This window comes from Gavialis gangeticus, unplaced genomic scaffold, assembly GCF_001723915.1.
Source record: "Gavialis gangeticus isolate Ggan-Ray unplaced genomic scaffold, GavGan_comp1, whole genome shotgun sequence".
NCBI classification, from domain to species: Eukaryota; Metazoa; Chordata; order Crocodylia; family Gavialidae; genus Gavialis; species Gavialis gangeticus.
Genome location: NW_017729032.1, coordinates 61,982,791 through 61,993,526, shown reverse-complemented (window position 1 = coordinate 61,993,526; position 10,736 = coordinate 61,982,791). Strand labels below are relative to the sequence as shown.

The window sequence follows — 10,736 nt, the reverse complement described above, 5'->3', positions numbered from 1 at the left end:
TAAACCTAAGTAATCACGGCTCATTAGGTACATGGCATTGTCACTCCTGTAGTAATGGCAATTAAATCCAAAACTGACTATTACAACCCTTAAAAAAAAAAAAAAATGAAGACAGCAAGTCAGTTCCAGGACTGCTAAAACCACAGTACTGATGCTGTGCCTAAGGAATGCCATTTGTGATGCTGCAGTATTAGCAGCCCCCAAAATGCCTAGCTCTCTTAATTCTCAAGGCTTCTAGCAGTCACTGTCAGGACTGCCAATAGAAGCCTTGATAATTAGGGGATGCTGTTTCAGAACTGCTAATGCTAAAGCATTGACAATGCTCATTGAGTACACGGCACTGTCAATGGTATGGTATGAGCAGACCCTAAACTGACTAGCTCTTGTTGTTTTCAAGTTACCAGGCTGCTATTAAAAGCCCTAAAAATGACAAGAATTTGTCAGTTTAGAGACTGTTAATACCACTGCGTTGACAGCAGTTTGTTAACAAGCACTGTTTACAGCATTTTCAGAGCAGTTTGTTAGCAGCCCTGACACTGACTAGTTTTTCCTTGCCACCTCTTATTTTCAAGGCTTTTAATAGTCACCATCCGGATTGCTATTAATCAACTTGAAAATGAGGAGAAAGACCAGCTATGAAAATGATTAGCTCCTCTTACCCACAAGGGTTCCAGTAGCAGCCCTTTGACAAGTGCTTCCCCTTCACTATTTCTGGTGCAGTTAAAGAAGTACACTTAGTTACAAAGTTGACAGTTACAGCCACAGTTAGTGTGACTCTCATGTAACAAAGTAGAACCAATGACAACTAAATTACAAAGTAAACAGCTGGGCTGAAAGATGCTGTGAACTTTAAAAAGTTATGCACTTAACCAATATACAGGTAACAGAAGTTACATTATAAACAACAAGAAGCTTGGATTGGCATGGTGTTACGCCATTAAGCAAATGTACACTTATCCAGTATGCATAACGGGAACACACTTATTTCAAAATACTAAACAATACTAAACAAAGCACAGGTGAGGAACAATAACTGAACAGTTGCTAAGCTAAGCTACCTTTAAACTAAGTACTGACTGTAAAGATTTGCTCTAAACACTTGTAGAAATGGCCTCTATTTCAAAACTGCCTTTCCTTCCTCCCTCCCCTCCCATAAAACTGAATGCATCAAATCTGGTGGAAAACTGACTTCGGTTTTGGAAAACTTAAACTAACTCCATCACTCTCAAGTCAGAGAATATAACATGCATAGCTTGATAGGATCCTTGGACCATCCAGCTATCAAAATTGGAAGTTCAAACAATATGCATTCCTAAATGTTGCATAAATACCAGAACAATGGCTGAAAACAGCTTGAAAACATGTCCCAATAACAAAGCTAAAAGGCAAAAGTCTGAATTGGAAAGGTGTTCCTATAAAAAATGTACTCCTCTATCAGGAAGCACAAATATAGGACTATGTGAAATGCAACACACTGCATTTTTCCCTATTCCTAATAGTATTCAAATGGAAAATGTGGTAGGAAGTCATCTTTTACACACAAAAAAAGGGGCGTGAAATGTTGAATTCCCAGGTGTTCATGAGAAGTGTTTGTGTTGCTCTTCAACAGTAACAGTTTCAACTGACCAGCCATGCAGGAAAGTCTAAAATGTGAGCCAACAGCAGCTACCCTTGGCCCCCAAAAGAAGGAATCACCAGTTTACAATGAAAACTCAATACTGAGTTGGAATACCTTCTGAGCAAGTCTCGGGTAAGTGGAAAAAAAGTCAAAGAGAAAGAACTATCATAATCATGAAAACACTAAAAAAAAAATGAAGACCTCAAAAAATATTATCTCCTAGCTCTATCACTAGACAAGATACAAAAACATCCCAAATTATGGGGGACTTTTAAATTAAATCAAGTATCTGAAGAATGAAGATAGCCAAAGTCTCTCTGATGTTTGAATACCAAGAAGCCTCTAAAATTAAAAGAAGAAAAATCTTCTCCTTTAACATAAGTGCAGGTGTATCAAACCAGGCCCTCCTGGTCACGTCCAGACTGCAAGTACTCCTCACAGGCCAGAGCCAGACATTGTGGCAGAAGAACAACAGCAGGGCAAGTGGCAACAGCAAACAGGGCACGGTTGAGAGCTCTACAGGCCAGAAAACGAAGCTGTGCAAGCCAGAGGTGTGGCCCATGGGTCACACATTTGACATCCCTGCACTAATGGAAAAGGCCAATAGGAATGTTTTGTATAGTGATAAATAGTTACACTTTGTACAAGCTTACTTACAAAGATGACCGTACTTTTTACTTTCCTTTAAAATAAAATATATTTTGATTGCTTGGTAGACAAGCGAGACAAAAATACATGAACACTCTGCAAGAACTAGCTTCTACTTCAGACATTCATTCATTGCAGAGCAAGACAGGTTACAAATATGGGAGCAAGAACTAAGCCCAGACTTGCAGAGATCAGAAAGTAGGCATGTTTTCTTGCAATGATCCCAGTGGCATATACTACTGAAGATTAACACAGAACAAAATTATCTGAAAATCTATACCTTCCTCTGGAAATAGTGGAAAGGATGGCATCCTTAGAGATAAGAGCATAGAATTATTTAAGTCAAATCCCTTTATATTTGGAGGCAAAATGCTTAAGCTCAGTCTTTAAACATATCACCCAATATGGAGATACAGAGACAAAGATTCCAACTTCTCAAATTTTTCAAAAAGGTCAAGAATCAGCCACTGAGATAGCAGGGCCTAGATGAGCTTACATGAAAACTATTTCACAGCATGCTTCAATTGTAGTACGACTGAAGAACAGAACTTTGTAGCATACCTACTGTTTGCATTCAGCCCTGCCCCCGCCTCCCCCTTTTTCTGTTAGCTTTACCATCAACAAACTTAACACTGTAGGGCTCATGCCTCCTACTGGATGAAGTTCTCCCCAGTGTGTTCTAGGGCTGCTTCAAATAGATTTGGTTAAAAGGGAGAAAAGGAGAGAACGTAGTTTGATAAGTTCAAAGCACTGCCTTAAAAAAAACAACTTTGCAGCAGTGCCAGTATGACAAGGCAGGAAATGCTCGTCTAAGCTTGGGTTCCAAATTCGGATGTGTGCACAGTCATTATTGTGAAATATTTTTCCCTGAAATACAAAGATAAGAATTATACTTTAAGGATTTAATTTTTTGTAAGGAAGGAATTGTAAGTAAAGATGGCTAAGCTTTCAGCCTATTGCCAAAGTTTTCATGAATTTGACATCATCTGATATACCAGGGCATAAGTCCATAAAATATACCTTCCATACATTCAAGCAGTTTAGTAGCTTCAAGGACATCTAGCCAGAATCTGTTTGTGCCAGAACAGAAACTATCCTCCAATTAAAAAATGATAATTACAGATCTGTAATTATTGTGGCTACATGATTTATGGAAATTAATGTAAAACGCAATGCATGCAATGCTAACACTCCCACTAAAAAGATTCTAAGATCAAGTGTAATTATATCTATACAAATTCACTTTGCCCAAGGAACATGTGTTGTGACATGCTCAATTACCTAGTAAGGTTATGAATTTGTCACTTAAGGACCGCAAAATGAGGCGCCACAGGTTACCATAGGACAGTGAATGACCACCTCTGGGTCCAAACTGTTAGTCCTTCCACAAGCAAAAGCAAGAGACCTTTCCTTTATATATGCTACATGTGCTACAAATATTACTTACAGTTTAAATACATTAAAATTATAGTGATCATCTACTGACCAATGCAGAGTAAGCTTTGTGTAAATACACAAATGAACACAACAAATAAAAATTTCTGCTGCTTCTACAAACAGCTTTAATCATAAACTGTATCAGTATTTGGGGGAGATGTGCAGGGGAGAAGGGGTAGGGGAGTAGAAATCAACCTAAAGTATGGCTTCTTAACAGTAGCAGGCAAATTGTTTAAAAGCTCTGGATAGAGCAAGATGTTTAAAAAAAAATCCTACTGTATGCAGAAAACGTCTCAACTATAAAAATAGAAGCAAAGCTCTTTCCCACCTTTATCTTACTTTAGACTGGTTCAAGATATCCTTTATGTATTTAAAATGAAAAAGTTTTATTTTATTTTGGTTTCAAGGTTTCTTGCCCATGTATTTATAAGTACTTAAAATGTATTGGGGGGAAAAAATCATGACTTTTCCTAAGAGTAGGAATATTGAGCAGTGTATCAATACTCTGTATCAGTGTGAGAAAAGAAATATAAATCTCAGGAAAATGTTATTCACTGTGGAGAAACCCTTTCAAGTCTAAAAACAGTCCACTTTCTTTATAAGGGAATGATCTTTCAGAAATCTGTAATTTAGAGTGTGCTTTGTTACACTAAGTCTCTTCATCAAGTTGAGTTCATTTCTCATGAGTCAGTTTCACTGTATCAGCCATATTCTTCAGCAGCATAATTAAAAGACAGGTATCTCTACAGAGATAACATGTTGGTGTTCTGATAACAGCAGTTTCTATCCAAAACATTAAAGGAAATTTCTCCCTGGAGAAAATTTTGAAGGGGAAAAATGGTTATTACATGAAATAACTTGAAAGGCTACTGCCTTAGTACTTCTCTGAAAATGTTGGTTCAAATAAGCACATTTTCTCTTAACCCTCAATTCATTTCACTTGAGCTGGCAGTGAAAAAAAAAATGAAGGAAAAACATCACTATGGAACTAACAGTGGGCAAAGTATGTGCCCAGTTGCACAGGCTCAAGAGTTTTAGTTCAAACAGGTCTACCCAATTAAATCATGCAGTACTACTTTGTTTTCTCCTTTCTATACATTAGCATTTGCCATTTCAATGATGCATATTTTGTAAAACTTGTGGCTTCAGCTGTTTCTGGTTTTGTTACCAAGGTCAACTGTTGCAATCTGTACAATTACTTATTTTAAATTGGCCACTTGTACTTACTGTGCATTTCTGTTGTGTTATCTATGTTTTCTGGCAGCATTAGTGACAATTTCAGATGCAATTCTAGTAATACAAACCCTACTATTAACTACATTTTCATTCAGGACAATATTTAGTTTGCTGGTAACCATTTTATCTAACCACAGTAAGAAACCCATTATTGTCACTATTGTATAATCAAAGAATGAAATCCGCTAGTAAAAGGCCTAGCATTTCAGTAATGGATGAAGAAAAGAGAAAATATTGTAAAATAGTTCAATTTGCTAAGTATAAACCAAGTTAAGGAAATTACAAAAAGTGATATAAGAGACCAGGGAACTTAAAGGCTAAGTATTTAAACTGTTTTCTTATTTAACTACATCCCCCTGACCCCAACCTGGGCCTGGTCACTGAAACTTACAGAATAAAGATCCATTGATATGGTACTTTATGACCACTTTTAGCTGACTCAAGAGACTATCATTATCCTTATAAAATTCATAAAAAATTGCCTACTAAAAATCTGTGAAATACACATAGAAAAAAATATTAAGAATTTGTAAATGTTTCTAGTACCAAGCAAAGATTATATAGAGCTCATCCAATGGAAAATATTGGTTACAAACATTAAAGGGACGTAGTCATCTTGAAAACTCCACATTTGGCTGAAAACCTGAAACTACAGTAAAAGGCAAGCTAAACCTGTAATTAATATAACTGAAAAATGTCATTAAGTATTTTTCTCCTCTGGTCTGTTTTACTCTGCTTACATAGTAAAACTTTAAAAAAAAAATCAAGTTTCTAATAGACTGATTTCAGCAGCATAACTTCATAAAGAAATTTTAATGTCTTTATAGGTGAGATTTTGTCTTCTCTCTAAAGGCTTTTGCGAAGAAAAAAAATAAGTTTAAAAAGTAGGTGCACTGCCCCTTTAAAATTTGAATGTTAACTATTGCGATCATCTGCTATATCTGTATAACTAATAATACAAAGAGTCAACACTGGTGATGCGTAGGTGGTGCACCTCTGAGAAAAGGCGAAGCAGTCGCCGCTTATCACCCCGCTTCCCCTTCCAGCATCAGCATGCAGTCTGCAGTCGCCACTGGCCGACACTGCTGGTGGCATCTGTGGGCAGTTGCTGACTGCTGGTCAGCACTCACCCCCCACCAGCGACAGCTCCGCGGCTGCCTGCTGCTTGCCACTGCCACCACACTCCTGCCGCCTGCAGGAGCTCACTGTGCCCCCCCAGTCTCCAGTGGCACATAGCGTTCATGACAATCAATATATTTATGAATGATTATAAATGTACTCCTAAGTTCATTTAATAACTAGGAATGTTTGTATTAAAAGCCACGAACAGAGATGCCACAAAGAAATATACATTACAAGTTTTCCTCTACCTTAGTTTTAGAATGACCTTTCAGTCATTATTCTCATCCAGAAAGTCTGCTGATGGAGAATTCAGATGAGTTCAAAAGATGTCAGGCATAACGTGTGGCCCTTACATTTCGATAAACAATTTAAAAGAAGCAGGGAAGCATTGTCTTACAGTTGGCTGGTTTAACCAAATTGAATCACACCAACTTAGGAACAACTCTGATCATTAGTATGTCTAAAAGGAACAGTTTCAAGTATTTGAATTTTAGAACAATCTAACCAAGTTTTAGAAGCTTGACAATCCACCAGGACAAAAATACTTTCAAGAAATAGATGAGAGTCAGAAACAATTTTCTCAAACTGCTTCATAACTTCTGGTATTTGCACTGCTTGTAATACTGTCTCTAATATCTCCCAAGTCTTATAGTTGTACAATTATCCTTCCACCTTCAGAAAGAGCAGCCGTTCATATGCCTCCATCTGCTTATTTTAATTCTTTAAATAAGATTAGCTGAAGTATACAGTGGTCTCAGGAGATGTTTCCCCCTGCCAAAGTGGTTTGTTTAATAAAACTTAGGCAAGCATATGCGCTACTGCATTTAGTAGCAAAGTGTAGTCTCCAGTATTTTAAGAGTAGGTGAATGTTTTGAATATTCTTTTATTATTCTGAATTCTTCCCAGTCCTTTAGAGTACATAAATCTCAATATGTTTCTTTTCAGAAGAGGCAATTAAAAGTGGACTTCCCATTTCTGATGTCAGTTGACAAGTATTGTTTGCGTTGTAACAAGCCAACATGAATTTAAAGGACCAATTCCCTTCCCTCAATGCTCAAAAGAATGGATTTCAGTGAAACTAAAAAGCCTCCTAAATTTTAGTTTAACTTATGATAAAGTGCTGGTTTGATTTGGGGTGCTAAATTCGCTGATAACACCAAACTATGGGGAAGTGTACTCACACTACAGGATAGGCTGGCAATTCAGGCTGACCTGAACAGGCTTGCAAGGTGGCTGGACCAAAACCTGATGGCATTCAACACTGAGAAATGCATGGTGCTCCACCTTGTGGGGGCAGAATCCACATTGCACTTATAGGCGCGGCAGTGCTACGCTTGCTAGCACCACCATCGAAAGGGACTTGGGGGTCACGATTGACCACAAGATGAACATGACCAACCAATGCGATGCTGCAGCCGGCAAAGCAAACAAAACCCTGGCTTGCATCTATCAATCCATCTCAAGCAAGACCCAGGAAGTCATCCTCCTGCCGTACGTGGCCTTGGTGAGGCTGCAGTTAGAGTACTGCATCCAGTTCTGGGCTCTGCACTTTAGGAAGGATGTGAAGAAGCTTGAGAGTCCAGATGAGAGCCATGTGCATGAACAGAGGACAAGAGAAAAAGTCTTTTGAGGAAAGGCTGAGACACATGGGACCCTCTGGCCTAGAAAAGCAAAGGCTCAGGGTGGACTTGGTGGCAGCATATACATTAGGGGTATGCATCAGGAACTGGGAGAATGTCTGTTCACTAGGAATGTCTGTTCACAAGGAAAGACAAGGTCTAAGTCACAAACTCCAGGAAGACTGTTTTAACTGGACGTAAGGAAAAACTTCTTTATCAACTGAGTTCCTAAAGTCTGGAATAGACTCCCCACAGAAGTGGTGCAAGCACCTACTCTGGATACCTTTAAGGCACATTTGGATGCTTATCTTGCTGGGATCATTTGACCCCAGCAGACTTCCAGACCCTTGGGTGGGCAGGGCTGGACCCAACGACCTTGCGAGGTTTCCTTCTAGCCCTAATGTCTATGAAATCTATGAAATGGAAACCCTTAGCAGCCCAGGATGTAGCATTTGCCAGACATATCACTATATATATTAGTGATTAAACAAATGTTTCCTAAGTTTAAGCATCCTTTGCCATCCATGTATATATGTGTATATGTGTGTGCACACGCATGTGAGCACACACTCAAAGGATGCTTAAATTTAGGAAACATTTGTTTAATCACATACACAAACATTTGTATCCCAGAAACCTTTCCCCAACTCTGCAACACCTGGAAGAGGTAGCAGTGGTTGAAGAAGTTTGTAAAATAAGCAAGCTTGGAAAGACTTGCAAAGAACTACGGACAGGTCTCATCCACCACAAATGAAAACAACTTAATATTATCAATGGACAGGAAGCACTGCTTCATAACAACAACCAGCCAATGGGAACATCAATTCACCTGCCCATTTGAATGAAAAAAAGAAACCCTAAGCTGGCTGGCTCACTCAGGATAAGTAACTGAACAGGTGAGCATCATCAGTTTCCATCAACACCCACAGTACAAAGTGGGCTTCTAGTGTTTTATGCCTGGAATAGCAATTTTTTGTGACAACATCATAAGACTAAGCGAGAGGTATGACCCCATGGGCCAGATGAACTGGAACAGGGCCAGTTTGCAGGCCAAATAACCGGCATGGGGTCAGCCTACAGGCCAGATGGGGCCCACAGACCAGCTCCACAATGGTGCAGATACTGTATGCAGCACACCCTGGACCAACCCCACATGCTGCATGCAGCGCAGGCCAACCCCAGCCCCATATGCAGCCTGTGCTGGCCCAGGCCCCGCATGTACTGCATGGATCCAATTCAACACACGCTGTATGAAACGTGTGGGTCCACTCCATGGGCAGCACCACAGGCCATATCTACTCTGAGGGCCATATCTTTGACACCCCGAGCTAATTCAACTGACACAGGAATGTAGGGAAGAAGAAAAACAGGTGAATATGCACACGATAGTTGATTTAAAAGAGTAGCTCTGTATGGGAAAATAGTGCATTTCAAAGTTTCACTAATCTATTTGCATTCAAAAAAATATTGAGGGTGACTTTCATTAAGTGGTAATGCAACACAAGAAATCTAAATTCCCCTCCTAGGCAAGAGGAACGTGACACTGAAGAGACCGTATATTCAGATTTAGAATTTCTCTGTAAAGCACCTGATGTCACTTGAGTACTCCAGTTGACCAACAAGAAGCAGCAACCATTCCTTTGCCATTAGAGGGAGGGTTACATCACAAGAGGAAACGTGAGATAACATGTCTCAAGTACAAAATATACAATTAATATGCCTTCTCAAATGATCAGGTTTGTTACTCACTACTATACTAAACAAACCTATGGTTTGTTTCATAGTCCTAAGACCTTATGCTCTAGGCTAAACAGGAACTGAATACTTCCCATAGCACGTGCTCAACTTGCAAGAAGGAACATAGTATTGTGCTCCAATACAGCATAATAGTGCGCGTAGAGCTTCTTGTGGCTCTTATACAAGGGTCAGAAACTGAATGATCTGGTGGTGTGCAACAGAAGTGAAGGAATATGCTAAGAAAGACGACAAAATCTGATACACAAGATTAAATCTCTGTTCCAATTAGCCTAATATTTGTGACCTCTGCAGCAATAACACTTCAGAGAAAAGCTAAACTCCCAAAGTGCAACCCAACTGATGGCACAGCACTGTACATGAAGATGCTTCCTCCTTTCACGAGCCTGGTGGCAAATCAGCTGTTGCCCTGAAACAAAGGTTTAATTACCTGGTTCCTGACAAATGTAAAAGAAAACTGACAGTCATGGTAACTGGAAAAAAAAATGAAAGCTTCAAAACCTGAAAAATGTTTACAACTATTAAGGAAAACCCAAACTGAAGTTGGGTAAAAACTACATCCTGCTTGGGGCTGCCCTGATGGCTGAATGGTTCTTTCAAAGTAGCCCCAAATGCTTTCAACTGTAGTGTCATGAAGGAAGATCATTTCGGTCAATGAATCCTGTGTGGTTTTGTGAAAGCTCCAGGGTTGGTTTTTGGTTTTTTGGGGTTTTTTCCTTTAGGCATTCCCCCTATTAACCGTCAACCTACCTGCCCATAGTTGTCTATGCCAGTTACTAATCTATTTAAGTTTAATAAATCAAAAGCGGTCCTGAGGGACTGGCCAAGAGTTGTCAGTCCTTCAGCCTGCAAGTTTTTCAGCTCGCTCATAAACGTTGCGTGGTTTTCTTTCCATCCAGCCTGAAAAGAGAAAGGCGAGAGAGGGGTTTATCCCCAGGCAGCAGGGGGCTGGGATTGCCTTTCCCCACACAGGCTCCCACCCAGGGGGGCTCCCTCTGGGGACAAGGCCAGTGCTCCCCAGGGCATCCTGTGAGGTGCCAAGAGGGCACTGCCCCCACCCCGCCCCGGGGGTGGCAGTGGGGCGGAGGCAAGGCGAAGGGAGGCCCCCCCCCAGCCGCGCGCGGAGCGACCGAGGAGTCGCTGTCACTTCTCGCAACTTGCGCCGGATCCCCCACAGTGCCTTGCGGCTCGCGCTCCGCGCCGCCAACATGGCGGCCATGTTGATGTCAGCACCGCCGCGGCCGGACCCCAGCGCGGCCGCCCCGGCCCCAGCCCCGGGAGGGGCGGGGCAGGCGAGGGGT

General features: G+C 40.6%; 1 protein-coding gene across 2 annotated transcripts in view; it reads right to left on the bottom strand.

The window, feature by feature from the left end:
• Positions 1 to 10,736, bottom strand: part of INTS6 (integrator complex subunit 6) — an 83,490-nt gene that overhangs the window by 72,196 nt on the left and 558 nt on the right. The window contains exons 1-2 of one of the 2 annotated variants that reach the window (XM_019524539.1): positions 10,611 to 10,634; positions 10,186 to 10,335 (exon numbers count right to left, since the gene is read on the bottom strand). In XM_019524539.1, coding sequence (XP_019380084.1) covers positions 10,186 to 10,305 — 120 coding nt within the window. In that variant the 5' untranslated portion in view covers positions 10,306 to 10,335; positions 10,611 to 10,634. Of the gene's footprint in view, positions 1 to 10,185; positions 10,336 to 10,610; positions 10,635 to 10,736 lie in introns of those variants that run through there. The other variant, XR_002098922.1, reaches the window with a different exon arrangement.